The sequence below is a fragment of the Agrilus planipennis genome, unplaced genomic scaffold (genome assembly GCF_000699045.2).
Source record: "Agrilus planipennis isolate EAB-ADULT unplaced genomic scaffold, Apla_2.0 scaffold140, whole genome shotgun sequence".
Classification (NCBI taxonomy): Eukaryota; Metazoa; Arthropoda; class Insecta; order Coleoptera; family Buprestidae; genus Agrilus; species Agrilus planipennis.
Genome location: NW_020438943.1, coordinates 223184 through 248377, shown reverse-complemented (window position 1 = coordinate 248377; position 25194 = coordinate 223184). Strand labels below are relative to the sequence as shown.

Genomic DNA, 25194 nt, shown 5'->3' with positions numbered 1-25194 from the left:
TCATCAGTTCATAATTGAAATATGAAATATGCAAAAGAAAACAAGATCAAAAAAACATTTCTGACGTATTTATAGTGATAATTTAATAAATCAAGAGTACAATTTTTCGTAATATATATTTTAATAAAAAATAGTTGATTTTTTCAGTTTTTAACAAATTTCTGAATAGGAAGAAAACGACAAACATTTGAATTCAAATTCACCGCTAAAGGAAATGGTTGGTAGAAGTGGAGGAAGTTATTATTATTAAATTAACCTCAATTGTTCTTCCTTGACAACGCCAGTGACCGTACACGTGAAGGTATAAATGTTGTTTAATTATTTTGGGGAATATAGTAATCACGAACTTTATTTATTCTTGAATAATTATTAAGGTTATTATAGTTATTATTTGTTTTGTTTAAAAGTTGTAGATACTTTACAAAAATGGTGGCTGCAAAAAAGCAAAAGAAGACTATTGAAAGTATCAACAGCAGGCTAGCCCTGGTTATGAAATCAGGAAAATACTGTTTAGGATACAAACAAACCTTAAAGGTATATATCACCATGTTTATTTTCTATTATATATTTGTTTGCATGCTCCTTAGATCCATCTCTGGTTCTCAAAGAGATGAAGGAGTCATAAGCATGCTACAACACAATATCTCCAACTGCAGTTACTGTTTTTAAACTGTATTTTATGTTTAAAAGAAACTTGTTTTTGGGGAACAATTTATATTAAGCAGACTGCAAAAATATAATTGAAATTCGCTTGCTAATTAATTTTTATTTTTAGACTCTGAGACAAGGAAAAGCCAAACTTGTAATTATTGCAAATAACACCCCTCCTCTAAGGAAATCAGAAATTGAATATTATGCCATGTTAGCCAAAACTGGAGTCCATCATTACACAGGTAACAATGTAGAATTGGGAACAGCTTGTGGTAAATACTTTAGAGTATGTGTTATGTCTATAACGGATCCTGGTGATTCAGATATAATCAGGACAATGCCCACAGGAGATGGTGCACAGTAAATAAATACATTCTCTAATTTAAGACATTGTTATTTTTTTTAAGTGCTAATAAAAGCTGGCCCAAGTGTCTTACAAGTGTTTTTGTTCTGTTTTTTTTATTTATATGGGCTTTAATACATAGACCTGAACAGAACTGAATTAAAAATCATAATTTCTATTTTCTTATTAAATAATTCAAAAGGAAATTAACATGAAAGTATATTAAAAACTATATTTCTGGACAAACATTTTATTTTCTAGCATATATACAATGATGTTTTTAATTAAATAAAACAGTTATAAAAACTATTCTTTAAATTCGTAGTTTTCCTTTTAAAAACAAAAGGAAAACTTTAAACAATTTACATGATAAACATCTCATTATCTCTATTATTTGGTTTCTTTTTTTCAAATTGATTTCTTAAAAACTTGAGTCCTGCAGATATTGCTTCTTCAATATTTTGTTTTTCTTCACATTTAGCTTTCTTATTAGAGCTGTTTGGTCCATAATATTCAAAAGTTGAAGGTGGGGCTATTTCAGCACCTCTTCCTCTGCTGTGCATCTCCTTTGCAGGATTAGAAATTAGTTTATAATCATTTAGTAATCTATCATCTTCATTATCACTACATTCATTCACAATTAAAGATGCCTGAAATTCTGTATTTGAATTTATACTTGTTTTATCTATTATCTGTTTTTCTCCAACTTCCTCATTAGTTTGACTATTCTTGTATGGATTTGAAGACTTCCATTTGTGTTTGGCAGTTTTACTTTGTTCTTTTTCTTCTTTTTTCGTCGAAAAGTATAAGTTTTTATTATTCTCGTCTTCCTTATTATCTTGATAACTGTTAAGACTCCTAAAATTTGATCGTTTATACTGTTGAGGAGGAGCGAATTCGTCTGGTCGTTCTTTTCTCTTTTTTGCTATCCATTCTTCTTGTGAGTAAACATAATGTTCTTTAACACCTTCCTTCCCAATGTCCCAAGGTCTAATGTGAGCTTCTTTACTTTTCTGAATTTTTACTTTCTCAACTTCCTCTTGTTTTCTTTTCTTTTCTTCTTCTTCCTTTTCTTTTTCTTCATCCAACTGTTGTGTTCCTTCCTCTTCTAAAAAATAAAACAAAAAAATAAATTTAAGTTAATAAAAAAAACTTTTCTTACCATCATCTTCATGATCTTCCAGAGGAGGTAATCCTAATCTTGCCCTTTTTCTATTTTCTGCAGCCCTTATTCTGGCTTTTAACTGCTTTTCTCTTTGCTGTTTAAGTTGTTGAGCCTTTTTTTGTTCCTGTTCTGTTTCTTGCCTTAACTTTTTTAAAGCTTCTTGCTGTCTTTTACGTTCTTCTTCATCCTTTGAGAAGGCATAATATCCCACACCATGAGTTCTAGCCTCTAAGCAATTATTTAAGAAATGTGTAAAACAAAAAATTAGAAAAATAATTTATTTGCTTACCATTAAATAACACATCTTGATAATGAATATTTTCTTTTTTAGCTAATTCAGCTTCTTCTTTCTCCCACTGTTGCCTCATAATTTCTCTTCTCATATCTGCTGAGAGTAGTTCATTATTTTCATCTAATGGTTTCAAATCTTCTGATTTATTTTCCTGTTCTTTTCTATCGACTAATTGTTCTGCTTTGTTAGAGTCTTTCTCTACAGCTGCTCTTAAATCTTCATCTTTTGACTTTAAAAATTCTAAATCTTTCTTCATACAAGTTCTTGTTCTTCCTAAACAATCTATATATTCTATCCTATAAAGATATCAATATGAATTAATAAATACATGAATGTATTGAGAGACAGGCAATGTTACCATTCTTCATCTGGATTTTGAGCAGGTTCATAGACTGACTCATTGAAATTTTCTTCTTGGCTTTCATGATCAGAGCTTTCCTTATTACTATATTTCTTTTTGTCAAAGTGCACCAGATATTTTTGAATATGTTCATTTTCTTCCCCACTTATTGTTTTATCTGAACTACATAATTTATCATAAAGCTGAGCTTTATGTTCTAGTACTGTTCTGAAATTAAAAACAGGCATATTCATATCCAGAAGACCTCCATGTATTCATACGCATTACCTAGATTTTTGTAACAAGTCAATGTCTTCCTGCGAATCCTGAATTTCTCTTTGTTCCACACCCTTATTTTTTACTTCCAAAGGGGTTAATTTTTTTGGTTCTTTTTGTCTTTTAAACTTATTTTGTAGTTTGGCTTTGCTAATTTCCTCTTGTTTACGTAGAACTTCAGCTTTCAGACTAAGCAACTAAAAGTGCAAATTATTAAATTTGTCAATAAGGTAATAAAATTATACTTACTGATGATTTACTTATTTCGTAAGTACTCATTTTAAGCACTTTTTCAAAAATATTGCAAAAGATTTTGAAGTTAACCTATAAAATCTTTACAGTTGTCAAAAGTATGGACTTTAAATAGTATGGAAATGGAGGACTACTCGATGCTGGATAATAACCATACTTTACTTTTTATCCATAAAAATGAAGATTGCTGGAAGAATCACGTAACGTATTTCCTAAAAACATTAATAATAGAATAATAAAATAGTTTTTTCTTAATATAAAAGCAGTAGTAGATTATTTATTAATGAAAATATGCTCTTATTTAATTTTTAGAAGGATGTTGAAGATTTTATTATTAAAACAACATTGCATAGAGCTACAGCTTAGCTTTTAACTTAAAAATGAAAGATAAATCTGGTTTAATTTCTTTTTACACTAGTATTTAACGCAATAATGATAATTTTTAAGAAAAATTAGCTTTTTATATACAAAAAAATAAAATGCGTAAGTATGAAAATAACATACAAATTAACAGTATATTGCAAAGTATAGTCACATATCAGAAAATTCTTCTTTAATTACATTTGCAGATAAATATAAACATATTTAGATATAGAATCAGAAATTAAGTTTAATTGTAAATCATAATATTCGTGATAAATTAATAAAAATACTTAATAAATGTACGTAATCTGGCAAAATTAAAATTCCATTCAAGCTTATTATTTCGTTAATTAATTAACCGAAGAATTGCTGATTGAGATATACCATCACTTTTAAAGGACACCTATCAATTGGAATTAATTTATTGCCAGCATTATTTTTGTGAAGATTTCTAAATGCATTTTAAATACATCGCAGTGTGCTGTACTGAATTATAATGAACAACTTTTTTAAGATGGGTAGTAAATGAGAATGGAATGCGAAATTTGTGACGTTGATGTTTATACTGGCATTACAAGACAAGCCATCTGTCGGAGAATGTGCGACAATGTACGATAAGAGATTAGTTTAGTTCCGTAAGTTGATCCCGAAATTTTAATTTTTAAAGTAATTACAAATTATTGCTTGTGTGTTGGAAATTGTTTGTGTAATTAGTGGCCTTAGATTATTTCTTTATCAATCAAACTAGGTAAGTGTACTTGACCTCTTACAAGAGCAAAATTATAAGGAACTTTCTACTTCGAAATAATGCCTTTGGTATTTGTGGAAATTGCTTAATGGAAGTTTTTTAACCAGCCAAAAATTCTTAATTCGGCGGAAGTATGTAGATTGTGTAATAAAATATGTTTTTAAAGTTCAAATAGGAATTTCTTTTTGTCCCATTCGTGTAAATATTGTTAACCTGCAATGGTTGCTCCAATTAATAAAATTTTATTTCATAGTGGAATATTCAGAGTGAGTAATAGTTGTGGTATTTTAGTCTGATGATTGTAATAAAAATTATCCGATAAACGATGAACCGTTAATGGGTTAATTGACGATAAAAATGCTTTTAAAGTATAGTTATTATTTTTAAATAATTTAATGCATTTAAAATTATTCATTTCCCAGTTGTAAGTTTCTGTCAATGTAATTGTTTTATTGTTTTAATTGCTTACTTAATTAAGTTAGTAAATTGTTTTAAGCAAAAAATTTCACTTAAGAACCAATTTGTGAACATACAAGAATACAAAGTATTTTAAAAATTCAATACAGTTCAATTTATTTACATTTGAACTGATTTGAACTATTGCAAAGTATCATGAATAGGCACTATTTTTTAATTATCTATTAACCAAAAGTATTCTAAATTTTAAGGTGAATAAATTGTAAACCCTCTTCATTAATAGTAGCTAAGTTTTTTTAAATATTTGTGTATTTATTTCAGAATAACGCGAAATGTCTTAAAAGGGATTGATAGAAAAGATAGTAAACAATTTAAAATGAGTTCTCTTCAGCAGACAAATAGATATAGAAGCTACATACCTACCAGTGCAGGTAAATACATAGTTAATTCATTTTAGCAGTTGTAGTTAAATATAAAAAAAAATGTGTTATTTCAGGTGCTTTCCCACAAAGTTTGAGTGGTAGTGAAACAGATGTATCAACGTCGAATGAAAACCTTTCAAATGAAGAAAAGTTTGTCATTCGACACATTCCCCGACAAGAACCTCAAGGCCAGGAAAATCTTCAGTCTTCCAATCGAAGCTCATTAAAAGAAAGTCTACCGAGCAATCGTAGCTCACTCGATGTGTCTTCCTCATCTTATAACACCCTTATAATTCATAGTGCTGGGGACGAACCGTGGACCGGTAACAAACTAAAAATAAAATCCCAAAAATCCTACTTATAAAGCCCTGGTTTTTTCTTCTTGCAGGTCGTAACTCTGGTACTACAGACATAAGTCCTCCAAGTTATTTAGCTCATCAGTCTGCTAGTTTTTACCATGACCCAAAGCTCTCTCCTGTTCAAAAACGTAATTCAGCGTCTCCGTCTCCGTCCCTGGGGAACAACACCAAAGATCATCTTCGTAACAGTCTGGAAGCAGCCAATAGTAGACTGTATGATACAGGTGTCCAGGAAATTACCGATATTCCCGACGATTACTTGAACCAATCATCAGTACTCAAACATTTGGCCAAAGAGGTCAAGGTACCATCACCTGGTAACAGCACCAAAAACTCTGAAACACCCGAAAGAGGTAATATAATTTGGAATTACAATTTGATGAAAATTAATATGTAAATCTTTGTTTTAAGAGTATAACAATTTGCCTCCTCCTCCTGACTATTCGGCTTGGGTGGAGAAGTCAGGTTCGAACAAGTCGTCGAACGCGAGAGGCAAATTGAATTTGGAAAAGTTAAATTTATCAAAGTCACAACCAGATTTATCTAAATTAGGAGTAATCGCCGCCGAAAGAGATCTAGCCAATCTAAAGAGGGGTGTTTCTGTACCACGGCCGAAGACTAAGGGCAGAGAAGAATCCGATAAATCGACTACAGAATTCGGGCCTACGTCAGAAATGATCGACGTCCTAATCAAGGAAAACAGCACTCTCAAAGTTGAACTGGAAAACTGCTATCAAAGGATATCAAAAACCCAAAAAGTAAATATTGTCACAGGTCTTTTCAATTTACTGTAGGATATAATGTTAATATTCATATTCAGTTGGAACAGGAAATTCTGAAGGTACATCGAGCTCACGAAGAATTGGTTCAATCATGCGAAAGACGCGAACGCCTCGAGAGAGCTGCACGAAGCCGTCTCCAAGTAGACTGCCGTCGTTTGCAGGAATTCAATCGGGCTCTTCGCGAACAGGTCGACTTACTTAGTACCCAGCTATTGTCCCGCTCCCCCGCTCCTGATTCTACAGGCCCAGACAGCCTACGAAGAGAACTTAGCAAGAGAGAGGTCTTGATCGCTCAGCTGATTACACAAAGTAAACAATAACATTTTATTATAAATTAACTAGAATACGCTTATCTATTTTCCTAAATTTGTTTTATTTACGATTAGATAAGGAGTTGGTGGCTGCAAAGGAACGTCAAGAAATAGAGTTGGCGGCTCAGAGGGCCACACTTCAGGAGCAGAGGACGCACATTGACATTCTGGACACGGCTTTGACGAACGCTCAAGGTAACGTTGTCCGACTAGAAGAAGAGAATCGCAAAAAACAGGTATACGTCGAACGGGTGGCGCAGTTACAAAAGGCACTTTCGTCATTACAATTGGCAAGTGACAGACGTGAGCAAACCGAGCGAAAATTACGTTTGCAACTGGAACGTGAACTTCAGCGGCAGAGGGGCGCGAGCGCGGGCGCTGGCGCAGGTGATGAGAGTGCTGTTGGTGGACGAGGAGGATGGGATTCGCCTAGCGGATCAGGCGCTGATAGCGCGGCCGAATTGAAACGGCGTTTACGTGAAAAAGAAGAAACAATTATGAGATTGGAAGGCGAATGCTCCAAGTGGGAGCAGAGGTACTTAGAGGAAAGTGCACTCAGACAAGCGGCAATTGACGCAGCTAGTATACCCAAGTAAGTAACAATGAATTTATACTCCACTTAGTGGAGATCTTCCTAACTTTAAGGACACCTGATTTATACATATACAAATTTCAGACTTAAAAATGGTTTTAATTGCACTCCTGACTAATTAAAATATACACTTCTTTCTTAAATCACACCAGAAGAGTTTATTTTAATTTCTTGGGCACTATCGACTTAATGTTTTAATTGTACCAGTTATAACAGTACTATTGTCTTCTTTTAGGGATGCAAAAATTGCAGCTTTAGAGAAAACTAGTCAAGAGACTGAAAAAATAATAGCGGAAGCTCGAAATGAAAAAATTCGACACATGGACGAGGTTCACGCTGCACAGAAGAAAGTAGCAGATTTGGAATCAAGGTAAATTATACTTGTAAATTGCAGCCGATTCGTTTTTACTTGTTTTTATTTATCACTTGCCTTCCTCTTTTTATAGAGTTAAAGATTTGGAATCAAAACTTGCGGAACGAGATGCAATGATCAAAGTTCTTCAGAAACATACATATGACAAAGATGTTTCCAGTATGCTAGGGAGGTCGCCCCATCACACGCCACATCCCAGCCTTGGAACGCCCGATATTGATCACGTACTGGGTACTTCTGTGTCACGGGAAGAGCTGGGTAAGTTGTCTGTATTTATAGTTGTTATTTATATTTCTCGACATAATGGTAATTATTTGACGTACTGATTGCAGTAAGTAGTGTGTTGACGAGTTCGACAGGTTTCGGCTCGAGTAACTCCTACACCGGCAGTGACTCGTCATATCACGTACCATCGTATACCAAATTCGAGTCGAACAAGAGTTTCGACACGTCCAAACACTTGGACAGTCAGCTGAAGGAAATCGACAGTCAGCTAGACTCTCAACTGCTTAGTAAGGTAGGAGAAACAGAGACTTTCTATTGATTGGGTCTGTATTTTCTATAATTACGGTTACTTAACGTAATCGAGTCCTGTAGGCGCCGAAATTGAGCACCGTCTTTTGTTCTGTACGTTGACTCGCGGTTGATTCTTTCTCCTTTTTTTCTCGTACTTCTTATTTTCTACTATTATTTGTTTTTCTCGTTTTATTTCTTGTTTGTGTTACTATTTTTTTTTTAATAATTTTTTAAATTTTAACAAAAGGGCGCTGTAAATGTCGTTTTGCTATTTAAATATATTTATTTCTTAATTAAAATTATTTGGCGACTGAGTTTGGGCATTCTCTTATTTCCCTATGATGTTGTATATAAAGGGCATTAAATATGTAGAAATAGCATTAACAATTATTAAAGTAAATTAATTAATTGTGAAAAGCAACGTACAAACAATAGAATGATTGCTGACTAAATGGTGCTGCAAATTATACAATTTAACAAAACCTAATTTTGTAAGTAACAGGCGAGAAAGTTTTGTATAGACTCTGTCACTTGTGGGTCACTGCGTTAGTTTGACGTTATTTATTCTTTTGTTTATGCTGACATTTTTTTTATTTTTTATTAACCTTAGAGAATTTATTAATGAATATTTTGCATTGTCTGATGATAGTTGAGCAAAGTTAGAACTCTCTAAGTATATGTTATAAAAAAAAAACAAAGTTTAATGTTGTAATAAATTAAGGAATTATAAAAAACAGCAAAAATTTCTTGTATTAATTTATTAAAACATTACACCTTGGTCTCTTCTTACAAATTCTCAACCCCATTTATTATTTATACCCTCTAAAAATGTTCTTTATTTAGTTTTCATGTTATTTCCCTTTGATTGGTAAAAACTAAATAATATTTTATCAAATTTTGGCTATGAATTATTTCATTTTTTTTTTTTTTTAATTTAGAGAGTTCTAACAGTATCAGTGTTAATATTGTGCATACTCACAATAATTCTAATTTATTTATGTGCACATTGAGAGAGTGGCTTGGATTCAAGTGCTTCTCATTGTACAAATATATTAAAAGAATAAGAGGAAAAGTAGTTGGAAAAAAAATCACATAGCGCATCTTCGAATCCATGTCATTCTGTGGCATTGTTTCATTGTAAAAAAATCATTTGCATGTTTGTTTGGTGTTCCTTGTTATATACCTAAGCATGCTATCAATAAAGTATCTAATTTTTTATGCTACGGTTTTTTGTCCCACTACCCCTCCTGATGCATGACATGCAACATTTAAAGGTATTTCATTTGTAAATCAGAAAAAGGAAAATGATGTGATAACTTATGGTGTTCATGTGGTTGGGCAATTTGACTCACTGCAATAGTATCTTAACATTTAATAAGTTCGAAACTTTAAAAAAAATTTCGCGAAATATTTTGGTGTTTAAGTCTATTTTTAATTATATATATAATGTACCTGATAAGGTAAGTAACGATAATATACCGTCGTTGATTTTCTTCCTAGGAAGTTGATATCTATTTTGCATCTCAGTTCAATTTTCTATCATGAAATACTTTAAATTGAAAAAAGTTTTACTTTTTTTTTGCAACCTACATAACTGGCAGTCTTTCGCTTGTTGCATGTTTATTATTTCTGCGTGAAGTGGCGTGCCGTGACTAACCTACTCTCTCCAGGTCCGGACACGTCCAAACTTTGCGTTATCTTCTCATTTTCAGCGGGGTCTTTGCTGTTTTCCAGGATTCAATAATCCAGTCACTGCGCAGAGAAAAGGAAAAATTCCCAAGCCACTACTGGCGAGTGTGAGTTCGAATGGCAGTGGCCTGTTCGATTCGGGCACGTTCCTCTTGCAGCCATCCCCTCGACACGAGGCGGGCGACATGTTACTACTCGAAAAACAGGGCCGTACGTCACAACAACAGCGCATGCAGGACTCGCCAGAGGTGCCCACAACACCTACACAGAACAGTGCCACTGCCCACACTCCCGATAATTTACCACCTAGCTCGTTGCCTAGACCTCCCAGACCTTCTTCCCACCGTACAGGATTACCAAGACGAGTGGGAGATTATAATCGCCTTCCAGATTCCGAAATGGTTCGTAAGAAGTCAGATGGAGGAGACTCTTTGAGTTCCAATACCAGTAGTAGACGTGCCTCACCCGCCCGTTCGCTTATACCCCCACCTAGGAAATTGGGGGAGTACGGAAGATTATCCGAGAGTGGGGGTTCCAGTTCTTCACTGAGGAAAGTTCCCCCGAGGCCTCGTGCAGGATCTGCTGGTGAAAGAGATTCTGCTTCGACTTTGAGTGACAATTCTGCTAGTTCCCTTCCTACACCATCAAAAATAAGGCTGTTCGGTGGAACCCCGGTTAGAAGAGGGGCTTCGTTGGGAAGGGACAGTAAGTCTTCTACCGATTCGACTTCAAGTAAATATCGTATTCAATTTTAATTAATGAAAAAGGGGACTCTTATTCCATGAATAATTCCAACATGCTTTAAGAAGTATTTCATTAGTTTTCGTTATTTCATTTCAGTGGGATTTTTGAAATTCATTTTTAAAAACTAAATTTTTTTTCGTAATTATAGAAACGATTTTATTTTTGTCTTCCTTTAGAACAAAACAAGTCGATAGAAATTAATTAAGCATTCAAAATCATATTCTTTGTGCCTTACATAAGCTAGGAAGCAAGTGCCTTTTTTATATACAAACATACATAAAACGTACAACCAGCTTTATACTTTTATAAATAAATCTACATCATACTATACAAAAGTAGGTATAGATTTTTTCGATCGATCATTCGATAAACGTTTATATTCGTACATTAAAAAGAAAAAAGAAAAACGAGAGAAATATACTGGATGTTTCATTTTCACATTTGAAATCATTACTATTTGATGACTTTACGAGACAATCTTTTCAATCATTATTGTTTAATAGTTTGCCACTCTAGTCTTTGTACATTTGTATGTTATCGTTATTACAATATACTCGTTTTAAAATAACATTTTTTTAAGAAATGCCCTGTCTAATAAGTAGGTATTAAGAAGCATACACCGATTAATATAAAGAAGCATCACTCTTTTTTTCTACTTTTTGTTGTCTTTCAAAATTTTAAATAACTTTCCTTTTATAATTATATTTCTCTTGTTGCTGTATTGTTTTTTAAAAAAAGAACAAACCCCCTTTAATCTAGTAGGAATAATAAATGCAACACAATTTAAAGATCAGGTGGTCTATGAAACATTTAATGGTGTTTCATTGTTTTGTGCTCTTTACTAATAATTGTATAATTTTGTGCAAAAACAAATGAATACAATTATAAGACTACGTAGCTATTGGTAAGTTTAAGCAATACTAAATGTTTGTTTAAATAATTAGAAGCGACAGTTTTTTCTTATATAATAGGCATTTTGAAGTCCAGACGTTAAGGTTATGATTATTTAATTTATCTTGATACATAACAAAAAAAAGAAATAGCTAAATATTACTTATTTTATTTATAATTTAAATTAACAGAATTTAAAATTTAAATATTAAAATTGAAGTTAAAACCTATTTTCAAGTATTAAAACAATGTAGGAATTGATAAAACAGTAGCAAGTTGAACTTAATGCACACAATTTCTGATAGATGTCGCACATAGTTACTATTGCGATAAAAATGCATTTGTAAATTATTTACTCTTAATTTTGTTAAGTAATTAAGAAAGCTGTTTCATTTTAATTAAATTAAGTTAAATTAAATCTTATTTTGAAATATTAAAAGAATGTAGGAATTGATAAAAAAGTAGCAGGTAATACACTTTACCTGCTACTCTTTTATCAATGCAGGCAATCTCTGACAGAGGTCGCATATAGTAACTACTGCGATAAAAATGCATTTGGTAAGTCATTTATCCTTAATTTTGTTAAGTAATTAAAAAAGCTATTTTATTTCAATTAAACTAAGCGAGCTAATCTTAATTTATCGATAACAACAGTAAAATAAATGGTGCGTATTATTCATTATAATTTACAAGTTAACCTCACTTTCAATAGTGGCCAAAAAGTAATGGTATTTAGAATTCAGGCTATTAAAATAAAATGATATTTTCTATGTACACGGTAAAAGAAAAAGCTACATTATTTTTATGTTTTTTTGAGGTAATTATTCACCTTTCGTTATTTTTGTACTTGTACATGTACCTATACTTTTGTCATTAACATGCACTTAAACTACTTTTAATTAATCAATTAGATATGTATGCTGCTATTAAGAAGCTTCTAGACTTCTAGTATAGTATCACAAAGCACATCCATCACATCAGAAATAAGGGTGAAATACCTAAACCCTTATTGCTACATTATCCATTACGAGTTTATTAATAGGTATAAAGATTGTTTTGTGAAGCTTTATCATCATGATGCTAAATTAGAATATTAAGAAAATCAAAAACTAAACCACTTAACTATGGTCGTTACTACATTGCTTAATTTTTTAAAGTTAAAAGTATAATTGAGTTCCCTCATTCATTAATGCTTCGCTGTCAAGACGTTCATGAATTCTTTTTTTTTGTTTTTATCTCGTCTACACTTCTTATTTGTGTTATCATTTGATAGAAAAAGAAATTTTGAAAAAGGAACGAACAGGTAGGCAGTTTTAATAATATTAATTCTCCGATAGGACTAACAATAACAAACGTAAAATCGAACTGCTTCGAGACCAGAATTAGATTTTAATTACTAGGCAGCAATTGACCCCTGTTTTTATTTCTAATTGACTTATTCCTTTCAATTCAAATACCTACCTACCTCCTTTCTAATAAAACGTTTGTAACTTAAAAATAGGACCGGAAGTGTAGGTATGGATAGATAAATTACCTTCCGCAACATTATTTGCATTTAGAATCGATTGGCTTTGTGCAAACGTGAAAATACAATCGCGTGTGTATTATGAGAAAAACTTGCGATTAAAAAAAACAGACAGATGCTGTTGTTTGCAAATGTGCGAATGAATCGACCGGTTTGTAAAAACAAACGATGATGAATGACTTCGAGACGTGTTTTGAAAAAGTTATTTTGGTTTTTTCAATGTTTACCCTTTCAACTTGTCAAAAGAACGAATTTTAATTAATTAGCATAATAAATTGGGTGCATATATGTTAAGTGTTAACCAAAGACGTGACTATAACATCTAAAGCCCAAGGAAAATCGATCTGATTGTCCATATCTTTATAATTTATTTGTTTAAGTCGTGTATGTTCTCGAATTAATTCTTAACATACATTGATTAAATATAAAATTAATATTTTTTACCAACTTTTGTAATAAATGCTGGGTTCCTCCTGTTCCCCGACGTTCCCTGGGATCAGGGGCCTCCTCAGGCCGGGGGCTCGCGGCATTTTGTCTGTTCTCTGCCACCCTCTTGTTACGCCATTAGTGCTAACATTAAATTACTAGGGTTCCGTACATTTACGAAAAAAGTAATAAATCGAGTCGCTGTAAGACAAAAACCATTTTTATATTTGCTATATATAAGTATTTCTATTTTATATTATTCATATCGCATATTTAAAATAATGGGTATTATTATTACGCATTATATTATCATCAAAACGGTATTGAAGTATTTTATTATCTTATCATTATAGAAACCTTGTTAATTTGTTAACGATGTTTTATAAATGATAATGCTATAAAACGACCTTGCGTAAAAACCGTAAATCATTTTACACACACTTGAAATTTTATGCGTAAAATTGTGAAAATTATAATTAAATGAGTAGCGAACATTATTCAATTGTCTATATTCCTGAAAAGAAAACTTTTAATTAGAGTTTGCAGTTTAGCGTGTTATGTCAATTATGCAACTTGGCATTTTATTCGCTAACATGTTCGGATTCAGTTTAATTTGAAAAGCGAGAATAATGTCAAGAATTAAAATTGTTTTTACGGATTACGCGTAACTTGTCTTATGCATAGCATAAATAATATCAAGTGAACAATATTGTTACTGCCTTGTCAGTTACAGTTTTGCTAATTCAAGGTGCTTGCCATAAACTTTGTTCAAACAAAATAACTCGTACTGTTTACGTAACAGTCTTATTTTCTACGATCTTGATAATTAAAAAAAGGTTTTGTAAGTATCTACCTGTCTTAACTAGAATTGTACACAGGACGATGGGAAAAAAGGGCGGAAGAACTATTAGGGGAAGGTCAATTTGGGTTTAGAAGAAATAGAGGAACGCGCGAGGGTAATAATAGAGAAAACGATAGAAAAAGGAAAGAGCGCGTACATAGGATTTGTAGATTTAGAAAAAGCTTTTGGCAATGTTAAATGGGACAAGATGTTAAATATATTTAAGCAATGTAGGGATGAGTTATACAGATAGATGAGTGATACTTAGTTTGTATAAAGAGCAACAGGCAGTTATAGAGCTAGGGCTGCAACGTAGAGAAGTAAATATTAGGAAGGGATGCATACTGTCACCGCTACTTTTTAATCTGTACGTCGAAGACGCGATCAACATTATTAAAGACAGTACAACTGCAGGGGTAGATATAGAGGGGCAAAAGATTAGTATGCTTAGATTTGCAGATGATATAGCAGTATTAGCATCTAGCAAGGAAGAGTTAGAGACAACTTTGAATAAAATGGAAGCGGTATTGACAAAACAGTACAGTATGGAAATAAATAAAATTAAAACAAAAATACTGGTATGCACGGGAAGAAAAAGTAGGGAAAAAGCGAATATAAAGATAGGAAACGAAAAATTAGAAGAAGTGGCTGATTTTAGGTATCTAGGAAATCAGTTAAGTCAAGACGAAAGTAGTAGCAGGGATATAAAAATAAGCAGGATTTGATAGCAATTATTTTTTAATTTTTGGAACGAAGTTCCTCATTGAGCGTTATAGCGACAAAGAGTTATTAAAAATGGCGGGTTTAAGCTACCAGACATCTACGGATAATTTTTCCTAAAGCATTATTGTGCTTGCGGTCCCTGGTACCTGGGCTTTAGCCCAGTAAGCAATGTGGAAAACAAGATTTGTCATACTGTCCTATTGAGTAGTCCTTAATAAAGATATGTTAATAAAAATTGCGAAATGGTTTAAAGTTGTTGCTTCGGATTACCTGTAAAAGTCAAGTTATTTGAAAACAATGAAGCGAGTTCAACGTTAAAAACTTTGTAACAAGTTGAAGAATTCTTTGCCTGTTGTTGAGTCGTCAGGAGCGTTTTAAGCTGCAGTTTCTTTGGAAAGCCGAGCTGATGCTTTTATACTCCAGTTGACGCCGTTAACGTAAAGGAAACCAACTTATTGAGCAAACAATTTACAGGAAAAGTTCTCGTTTGCATTAACTGCTTTGCTCTTGGAATAAGTTTTCCCGTGTTGGTGCCAAAGAACCACTACTTAGCGAAGCGTTTTAGCTTTTTGTTATATTTCTTTTCATTCTTTCTTTCTAATACTCTTCCAGGTATCCTTAATTAATCCTTTCCCTTTATTGCACTTGAAATTGAAATTATATAGGTAGAAGGGGCGGTTGGTGTTTGTAAAGGTACTGCAAAGCTTTAAAAAAGCGATATACTTTATACCTACTATTAAACTGGTCCGCACGAGACAGCTCTGCACCCTGCATCAAAAACTCTAACTGTTGATCAGTTGATAGGGATAATAACAGTAAAGGGTACTATTGTAAAAAATGTGCCCCAATTGTAAATACCTTCCGAAATTTTTATAAAAGTAAAACCAGAATCCAAGAAGTCTAATAGCATTTTCTTTTGCAGCGACTTGAGTGACTAATGAATGAAGAAAATGGGGTGTCCTTCTAGCTACAATGGCCATTACACCGTGGTAAGTTTTTTGCTTTTAAGTAACTTAACATTTTACGAATTAGTAACATTTGAAGAAAAATGTCCACTTAGCTTATAGAATTGGTCTCGTTTTTCAAATTTAAACCTATAAAATGGTATAATATACACCAAGAGTACTGCACTAATCTTTATGAGACAAGCAGTGCGTTGTTACTATCGTGTAATAATTAATTGGTATGTAATCAATATGAAAAATGAAGTTGAACCAGAAAGATTTCGTCAAACTATTACTGAAATGTTTAGTACTTACACCTTACAGCGATATAAAGCAATTTAGAATGTTCAAAATAATAGATTAATTGACAGACAAACGGCCTGTCACCCCTGTCATCCCTCTCATACTAGAGGACGCTAATAATCCAAAGAATTGAGTGTTAGTTGAACATATAACAGAACAAGATACAGGATAAAATAGACAATATATCCAGACAATTGTAACAATTTGTTGAACGTCACTGATTGTTATATAAATTAACAATTTAACACTTATTTTTGCAATCGATATAATTAACAGGGAAATGTAAAGTGATTTAGAACAGAGGTATGTAGTAGCTTTTCCCCGCGGGTTGTAACGAGGATGTGGGGATAGATCGATGAGCTGGTCACGTCTATTATAGAAGGGGGTTCGAAAGATTGGACAGTGGGCGAGTGTCTTCCTAGGTAAGCAGCTCTTACAGCGTTCAACCACGGTTTCTCTAGTGGCAGTGAAGTGGTTTGTGTGAAGCCGATAAAAACCTAGTTTTGTACCCAAATTAATAGTAACATTCATTTTATATAATCTAGTGCCAGAAACATAATCCCTTGATCACCACTACTCACCCATTCTACGAGGCTAATGAGAGCTATACAACCTACGATCACTTTGCACCTCGTGTAGGTCGTTGACCCTGCCTCGGCTCAAATTTTTCCGTAATTTCCCGGGGTTGTAAAAGTTAATGCTGAGGCGTTAAGATTCAACACATAGACCCCCATTCTTATAGTGTCTTTATGCGTAACCCCTACCCCCACCCATTCCACGATTTTTAAAAGAGACTACAGGGGTCATTTGCCCCTCCGCAATCCTTAGTCCCACAGTGTAAATCGCTAAAATAGATCGTCCATTATCGTCAGGAGTAAAACACAATAATATTTAATTCATCCACCTTCCTTGACCCAAATTTTTCTGTACTTTTTTGGGTCGTGTAGGCAAATACTGGGGCATTAATAGTCTTCCATTCTTTTTCGTCCTATCTTTATCTCTTTATCCACATTATCACCCATTCCACCGCTATACTCCCGACTTTACACCACAGTGTAGTTTTCTGGAATAGCCCGCCCACTAGTGTTAGCTGGTGTTAATGCAACACGATAAAGTTTAATTATTCCACCTACTTAGACCCAAATCTTTTCTGTGATTTCCCGGGGTTGTAAAACTTAATGCTGAGACGTTAAGATTCAACACGTAGACCTTCATTCTTATAGTGTCTTTATCTCGTTAGTCTCGTCATCCTCTGCCTAACCCCTACCCCCCAACCATTCCAAAATTTATAAAAGAGGTTACAGAGGGTCATTTTCCCTACGCAATCCTTTGCACCACAGTGTAAATCGCTAAAAATAGACCGCCCATTAACGTCAGGAGTATAACAAAATAAAATTTAATTCATCCACCTGCCTTGACCCAATTTTTTCTGTACTTTTTTGGGTCGTGTAGGCAAATACTGGGGCATTAATAGTCTTTCATTCTTTTTCGTCCTATCTTTATCTCTTTATCCACATTATCACCCATTCCACTTCCCTACTCCCCACTTTACAGCACAGTGTAGTTTGCTGGTATAGCCCGACCACTAGTGTTAGCTGGTGTTAATGCAACACGATAAAGTTTAATTATGCCACCTATTTAGACCCAAAATTTTTCTACGATTTTCTAGGATCGTGTGGGTAAATGCTGGGGCGTTTAGATTCAACAAATAGCCTTTCATTCTTATAGTCTTCATCTCCGTCTCGTCACTCATTCCACGATTCCCCTAAAGGAAACTAAAGAGGTTCACTTTTTTGTAACGACTGTTAGTTGTGCCTCCTAAGATCCTTTTGGAAAATTCGTAAGTCATACCTCACTTTGGTACCACTTCTTTCATTTGTGAGGGTCCTCATGAGGAACCTACAGGGTAATTCTTCTATCGGCATGCCCTTAGTTTGCCCCATGCTTATCCCTTGTTACCCCTATTTTAGTAGGGCGATTTATTACTCTTATACTCTATAGCCACTTGTACTTTAGTTTAGAAAAATGAAAGTTTGATAGCCATTGACCATCACTTAGATGATCTACCCAGTTCACGTCACTCCAGGTCTGGGTAATAATATCAATCAAAATTTCTCCATGCTTAGCGGTAATAAAACTTAATTATTAATTCTAAAAGATAATTATTATTAAAAGTGCTTTGTTCAGCATTCCGGGGTTATACAAGCGCACTGTCGTACACATTGTTAGGTAGACGACATACACAAACATGCAAGTGCTTAAAAAAAGGAAAACGAAAATGACTCTTGAAGCCGCTGCTTTTGGAAAAGTTGATAGCCTTGGTGAGTCGCGAACTTGCGATCTGCAGTTGAAAAAAAACGACGTGTCAGAAAAAAACAAATTGATGCATAATTTATATTTTGTTCAGACACGGGCAAACGAACTTGGGAGTATTTACAATATTGACAGGGGTAAATGAGTAGCTAATGAGCATTTATTGCTAAAAAAAGGTTGTTCCTCTACTCTTTTATTTTTCTTTCTTGTTGTTTCTTACGATTAAAAATTTTTCCAAATTAAATCTCTGCAGCGTAAAGGATTCGATGTTTGTATCACATCAGAGCAATAAAGTCTGTTTTTTGCCTAAATAATTCATTAATATTTAGGGTGTACTTGTTTTAGTTTTTGTGTCATTCCAAAAAGAAACTAGCCTCTTAAGTTTATTTTCACGCTTAACGAAGCCGAGTTACCTTCATAAATATGCATCTAAATTGTTTTTCATAAATGAATACACGATTTCGAATAGGCACGTCAGGGTAGAACGCCACTTCAGAAAAAAAATCGTTAAGCTTTTGTACAGAGAGGTGGTTGCAGAGTTGCCGAACCGTACAAAATTATACCACTTTATCTCGATTTAATCAGCCCATTTAGTGGCTGATCCGTCATGTACTCTCTTACCCTGTGTTATGAGAGGCTCGATGGAAACATTTGCCCCGCCGCGATACGTAGCCGGAGAAAGTCAGAGTACGGGCCTAGACAGTGGAAGATAGATGATGTCCGATGTAGAGTTCCTTCAGTTTAGATCTGTATATCTGAAATTTAGTCTACAACATTTTCAACGTCCATCTCCAACATTTGTAGCGCGTCAATCTTTCTCATACTTCCCTTAAGGTCCACGTCTCAACGGCATACAGGAATGTGGGGAGGCACCTTAGAATTTGCGATTTCACATCCACGTCTGTGCGGCGTACACGAATATGTCCTTAATCATTTGAGATTTAGTCTCCAAGGTGGATGTATGACGGGACCACATTAGAACTCGCAATGTCACGTCCACGTTTGTGCGGCGTATACGAATATGTCCTTCATCATTTGAGATCGAAGCTCCAAGGTGGATGTATGATGAGATCGCCTTAGAACTTGGAATTTGATGTCCATGTCTGTGCGACATTCACGAATATGCCTTCATCATTTGAAATCGAGGCTCCAAGGTGGATGCATGATGGGATTACCTTAGAACTCGAAATTTTAACATCCGCGTCTGTGCGACATCCACGAACATGTCTTCATCATTTGAGAGTGAGGCTCTAAGGTGGATGTATGAAGGAATCACCTTAGAAAATTTCACGTCCACGTCTGTGCGACATCCACGAATATGTCTTCTTCATTTGAAATAGAGGCTCCAAGGTGGATGCATGATGGGACCACCTTAGAACTCGGAATTTTAACTTCCGCGTCTATGCGACATCCACGAATATGTCTTCATCATTTGAGATCGAAGCTCCAAGGTGGATGTACGATGAGATCGCCTTAGAACTTGGAATTTTACGTCCACGTCTGTGCGACATCCACGAATATGTCTTCATCATTTGAGATCGAGGCTCCAAGGTGGATGCATGATGGGATCACCTTAGAACTCACAATTTTAACATCCGCGTCTGTGCAACATCCACGGACATGTCTTCATCATTTGAAATCGAGGCTCTAAGGTGGATGTACGATGAGATCGCCTTAGAACTTGGAATTTCACGTCCACGTCTGTACGACATCCACGAATATGTCTTCATCATTTGAGATCGAAGCTCCAAGGTGGATGTATGATGAGATCGCCTTAGAACTTGGGGGGGGATCACCTTAGAAAATTTCACGTCCACGTCTGTGCGACATCCCCGAATATGTCTTCATCATTTGAGATCGAGGCTCCAAGGTGGATGCATGATGGGATCACCTTAGAACTCGCAATTTTAACATCCGCGTCTGTGCGACATCCACGAACATGTCTTCATCATTTGAAATCGAGGCTCCAAGGTGGATGCATGATGGTATCACCTTAGAACTCGGAATTTTAACATTCGCGTGTGTGCGACATCCACGAATATGTCTGCATCATTTGAGAGCGAGGTTCCAAGGTGGATATATGATGGGATCACCTTAGAATTCGGCATTTTAACATCCGCGTCTGTGTGACATCCACGAATATGTCTTCATCATTTGAAATCGAGGCTCCAAGGTGGATGCATGATGGGATCACCTTAGAATTCGGCATTTTAACATCCGCGTCTGTGCGACATCCACGAATATGTCTTCATCATTTGAAATCGAGGCTCCAAGGTGGATGCATGATGGGATCACCTTACAATTCGGCATTTTAACATCCGCGTCTGTTCGACATCCACGAATATGTCTTCATCATTTGAGATCGAGGCTCCAAGGTGGCCGCTATACAAATTCAGTAATGTAGCAGATCGCAGTTACCTTCGCGAAATGAACTATGAGCTCTCCTACATCAACTTTAGCCTGGCGCAACAAAGTGGTTTAACGATAGTCCGCCCGTCGACCCCACTCCTCCTCGTCGTCATCGTAGCAGGCGGCAACGCAGCGGCGCCGGCAGAGCCCGCATTTCAATCGAGCCGCGCGCCGCTCATTCGAGGTCGAGACGTTGTTCGGTAAAGATCTTTACGTCCGTTCTACCGCGAAAACGCCACCTTGATTCTTCAGACGACCATCCAACTCACCGATTCCTGGTGCTAGTGCAACAGTGGCCGCAAACGCAGGTGTTGCGTTTGATCCGTCAATTTCGTTCAGTGCATATTTTAGCAAGTGTAAAAGCGGGCAGCAGGCGGGATCAAAACCAAGTGTATGTGTGTTGTGCTACGACTCCCCGCGTGAGAGAGAACCTTTGTGTTTGTGTACAGCTCGTGTTGTGTGCTATTTTGGTTTCTTTACTAATAACATAGCTGCCACGTAGCAGCGTGTTTTGTGCTATTTTCGTGCCGTTCGTTTCACTCTGTGTGATCGCGACGATCGGGCTACGGCAAGAAGAATTAATACGCCGCCAAATAGTAGTAGTGTTCGCCTTCTCGACAGCGTCTGCCATTTTTGTTTACATCGCTTCCTGTGTGGTGCTAAAAAAATCATTACCGCATAATTAATAATAAGCGCTTTTGTAGTTCCAGCGGACAATTTACGGAATAGTTTTTATGTAAACAGTGAAACTCGTAAAGGAGGTGGTAGTTAGTGTTCCACTTGAAACGCGTTTGGATTACCATTGCATTAACCCACTTGTTTCACGGATACGTATTTCATCACTTCGCAAGTTCTAGGATAACACTATAAGGAGTAAGTCATTTGTTTGCTTGCCTCCGCATTCGCAGTCATTTTCCGATTTGCACTCACAAAGGTCTAAGGAAAACGTTATTGCGATTAAGAGTACGAATACGCGCTAGTGTTTGATCTTAACTGCCTCACAACTTTCTTGTCACTCCTCTCATGATAAACGAGCAAAAGCGTTCGTTGTCTGCTCGATCGGGTAATCTACGAAAGGAGTCGTCAGAAAGAGAGATGGACGGTCTCCTCAAAAACGGATTTGGTGTTTTCTTGGTTTTTATATCACTGAAAGTAGCTAAAGTGTTGATACTTTAGAAGCAGAGTGGTAGAATATGTACGTATTTTGAAAGGGCGTTGTTGAAATCAAAACCGGTTTAGGCAAGAATATACTACGGCATGTATGCACGTATGGTTCTGGATAGGTGTGTGTTGAAGTCGAACAGAGTGTAAAACGAGGTTTCGCAGACGTTTCTCCTTCATTGCCAAAGACACCTGTATGTGTTTGACAAAATGTGAGGCCATTATTATAAACGTACAGTTTTTATGGTTAACATAAAACAACAAAAGTGTACATAACTTTTTAAGCGATAAAACGAAGTCGATAACTTAGCGAAAACAAAGGCAGCTGAGACACTGTAGATAAGAACTCTGATGGCTGATATGTAAAATAAATAATGAATTAATATGTTAATCTATAATGAGTACGGCGGAACTATTAATAATACATATATCCGTAATGTTATGCGTTTCAACTAAAAATACGTGCTTCATATTATACATGATATTACAATAGAAGTTTGAAACATTTAATACTAATTAACTCCATAATTTTAACGAACAAAATAATAATATACAACTTTTTACGTAATTTTACGACTAATTCAGGTATGCCAGTTTGATTGTTATAAATCGGCTCGATGCATCTGATTGGCGAATACGTCGGTGGCCATTATGTTGGACAGTTAAAAACTAGGTCAGATTGCACCTGTCCTAATTGGGAATCTCCCTTAAGAACGCGGAAGTGAACAATGCTAGGCACCACTTAACATGAATTAAATTGGGAAATGTGGTTTTCATCAAATGTTCCACATATAGGTCCCATAGTGGACTACAAGTAAAAGTACTTATTATTACAATAATTGCTGACATCATTGTATCTGGGTCCTAAGCATAGTTGACTAATTGCTGTATTTACCTTCTTATTACTAAAAACTAACGGTGTATGATGATAATTAGATGAAGTCAAGTAATCTCTTCCATATCCTGGTTTATCTCTTAGTTCACTTAGTGCCCATAGAAACGAAACACCAACTTAATTAATTAACTAATTGGTAAAATGTAAATACACATTTATACATTTACAATTTGTTCATCCGCTGTTTAAAATACATACACTAATTAGAGGTACATTAAAAAAATTGAATGTTATTTCGAAGCACTGCTTAAAAAAATAAAAAATGGGAGGTAGGCATTTACTTAAATAACATGCAATTGAGGTGTTCATTTTGTATGTTTAAAAAGTTTTGTTCTTAAGAGTAACGCAGTATTAAGTCATTAATAGTACGTGTCTCCCATTCCGCCTGTTGGAGTCCTTAGGTCTTCACCCCAATGTTAAGGAACAGCTAATCCTAGATCGTTCAAAATAAGGGTATGGGAGGGGGATGTAATTTTGGATAAGCGCATTGTTGTTCTCGAACTACACATATTAGATCACTTTGTTTTTTCATCAAAAAAAAATTGCACGCCACCTTGTAGGTACCACATATATTCCTGTAATAATATCGGTGATGCTTGGTAAAAGTAAGGCGATGGCCTAAACGCGATGGGTTAGTATTCCGGAGAACACCGTTTGGATTCAGGGGTCCGTCTGCCCCAGTCCAAGTTTGTCTGTTTTCCTTGGATCACGTATTAATCAAATGCAGGGACAGTAACATTTCATAGATAATCGTTTACTTCTGTCTTCATTGGGTGTGTCTCATCTTTCTGACCGCGACCACTATCCTTCCGTTTCCACTTTTCCTTAAAGGAGGCTAAAGGGGGGCTTCTACCCTATCCTCCGATTAGATTCCGGGTCTGTCTGCCCCATCCAAGTTTGTCTCTAATTTCCTTGGATCACATATTAAGTAAATGCTAGGGCAATAATATATATAAGGGATAATCTTTTACCCTCTTCAGTCTTCATTTTGTCTGTCTCATCTTCCTGACTCCAACCACTATCCATCCGTTTCCACTTTTCTTAAAAGCAAGCTAAAGGGGGGCCTCTGCCCTATCCGATTGGATTCCGGGTTTGCCTGCCCCAGCCCAAGTTTGTCTCTAGTTTCTTTGGATCACGTATTAAGTAAATGTTGGGGCAGGAACATTTCATAGATAATCTTTCACTTCCTTCTGTCTTCATTGAGTATGTCTCATCTTCCTGACCCCAACCACTATCCTTCCGTTTCTTCTTTTTCTTAAAGGAAGCTAAAGGGGGGGGGGGGCTCTACCCTATCCTCCGGTTGGATTCCGGCTCTGTCTGCCCCATCCAAGTTTGTCTCTAATTTCCTTGGATCACATATTAAGTAACTGCTGGGACAGTAATATATCAGGGATAATCTTTCACTCTCTTCAGTCTTCATTTTGTCTGTCTCATCTTCCTGACTCCAACCACTATCCACCCGTTTCCACTTTTCTTAAAAGCAAGATAAAGGGGGGCCTCTGCCCTATCCGATTGGGTTCCGGGTTTGCCTGCCCCAGCCCAAGTTTTTCTGTAGTTTCTTTGGATCACGTTTTAAGTAAATGTTGGGCCAGGAACATTTCATAGATAATCTTTCACTTCCTTCTGTCTTCATTGAGTATGTCTCATCTTCCTGACCCCAACCACTATCCTTCCGTTTCTTCTTTTTCTTAAAGGAAGCTAAAGGGGGGGGGGGGCTCTACCCTATCCTCCGGTTGGATTCCGGCTCTGTCTGCCCCATCCAAGTTTGTCTCTAATTTCCTTGGATCACATATTAAGTAACTGCTGGGACAGTAATATATCAGGGATAATCTTTCACTCTCTTCAGTCTTCATTTTGTCTGTCTCATCTTCCTGACCCCAACCACTATCCACCCATTTTCACATTTCCTAGAAGGAAATAGAGGGGTGTTTCTGCCCTATTCTCCGATTGGATTCAGGGTCCTTTTGCTCCAGTCCAAGTTTGTCTTTGTTTTCCTTGGATCACATGTGGAGTAAATGCTGGAACAGTGACATTTCAAGGATAATCTTTTACCCTCTTCAGCCTTCATTTTGTCCGTCTCATCTTCCTGACTCTAATCACTATCTACCCATTTCCACGTTTCCTAAAA

At 35.5% G+C, this 25194-nt stretch overlaps 4 protein-coding genes across 7 annotated transcripts in view; 3 read left to right on the top strand and 1 right to left on the bottom strand.

Moving 5' to 3' along the window:
• The first annotated feature begins 194 nt into the window (after positions 1 to 194).
• LOC108739245 (60S ribosomal protein L30) lies at positions 195 to 1095 on the top strand. The gene is made up of 3 exons (XM_018473066.1): positions 195 to 301; positions 408 to 534; positions 776 to 1095. Exons 2-3 carry the CDS (start codon positions 427 to 429, stop codon positions 1013 to 1015), a joined length of 348 nt encoding a protein of 115 aa, XP_018328568.1. The 5' UTR covers positions 195 to 301; positions 408 to 426; the 3' UTR covers positions 1016 to 1095.
• A 133-nt stretch (positions 1096 to 1228) lies between these two features.
• Positions 1229 to 3447, bottom strand: LOC108739244 (coiled-coil domain-containing protein 174). The gene is made up of 6 exons (XM_018473065.1): positions 3317 to 3447; positions 3080 to 3264; positions 2810 to 3019; positions 2449 to 2747; positions 2157 to 2387; positions 1229 to 2102 (listed from the first exon to the last, which is right to left on the bottom strand). Exons 1-6 carry the CDS (start codon positions 3344 to 3346, stop codon positions 1357 to 1359), a joined length of 1701 nt encoding a protein of 566 aa, XP_018328567.1. The 5' UTR covers positions 3347 to 3447; the 3' UTR covers positions 1229 to 1356.
• Positions 3448 to 4211: 764 nt separating this feature from the next.
• On the top strand, positions 4212 to 11203 carry LOC108739243 (angiomotin-like protein 1). 4 transcript variants are annotated; one of them, XM_018473063.1, is made up of 11 exons: positions 4212 to 4317; positions 5169 to 5278; positions 5344 to 5592; positions 5658 to 5981; positions 6040 to 6386; positions 6449 to 6719; positions 6797 to 7313; positions 7549 to 7683; positions 7760 to 7944; positions 8019 to 8203; positions 9915 to 11203. In XM_018473063.1, the coding sequence occupies exons 2-11, from the start codon at positions 5224 to 5226 to the stop codon at positions 10644 to 10646; spliced, it is 3000 nt and encodes a 999-aa protein (XP_018328565.1). In that variant the 5' UTR covers positions 4212 to 4317; positions 5169 to 5223; the 3' UTR covers positions 10647 to 11203. The 4 variants fall into 4 exon arrangements, with proteins under 4 accessions (XP_018328565.1, XP_018328564.1, XP_025830402.1 ...); XM_018473062.1 differs by having other exon boundaries at positions 4247 to 4430; XM_025974617.1 differs by having other exon boundaries at positions 4249 to 4430; positions 9937 to 10166.
• A 4808-nt stretch (positions 11204 to 16011) lies between these two features.
• Positions 16012 to 25194, top strand: part of LOC108739236 — a 119196-nt gene continuing 110013 nt past the window's right edge. Inside the window, exon 1 of the mRNA XM_018473051.1 lies at positions 16012 to 16030. The gene's annotated coding sequence lies outside the window, so the exon portion shown is untranslated. The remainder of the gene's footprint in view (positions 16031 to 25194) is intronic.

Bases quoted from the DNA above. Each gene is read 5' to 3' on its own strand.
- LOC108739243 (XM_018473063.1), top strand. From the start codon at position 5,224: ATGAGTTCTCTTCAGCAGACAAATAGATATAGAAGCTACATACCTACC. The intron at 6,387-6,448 runs GTAAATATTGTC...ATTCATATTCAG, and splicing joins GGATATCAAAAACCCAAAAA to TTGGAACAGGAAATTCTGAA. The intron at 7,684-7,759 runs GTAAATTATACT...CTCTTTTTATAG, and splicing joins GTAGCAGATTTGGAATCAAG to AGTTAAAGATTTGGAATCAA.
- LOC108739245 (XM_018473066.1), top strand. From the start codon at position 427: ATGGTGGCTGCAAAAAAGCAAAAGAAGACTATTGAAAGTATCAACAGC. The intron at 535-775 runs GTATATATCACC...TTTTATTTTTAG, and splicing joins GATACAAACAAACCTTAAAG to ACTCTGAGACAAGGAAAAGC.
- LOC108739244 (XM_018473065.1), bottom strand. From the start codon at position 3,346: ATGAGTACTTACGAAATAAGTAAATCATCA. The intron at 3,020-3,079 runs GTAATGCGTATG...TTTTAATTTCAG, and splicing joins GACTTGTTACAAAAATCTAG to AACAGTACTAGAACATAAAG. The intron at 2,103-2,156 runs GTAAGAAAAGTT...TTTATTTTTTAG, and splicing joins GGAAGATCATGAAGATGATG to AAGAGGAAGGAACACAACAG.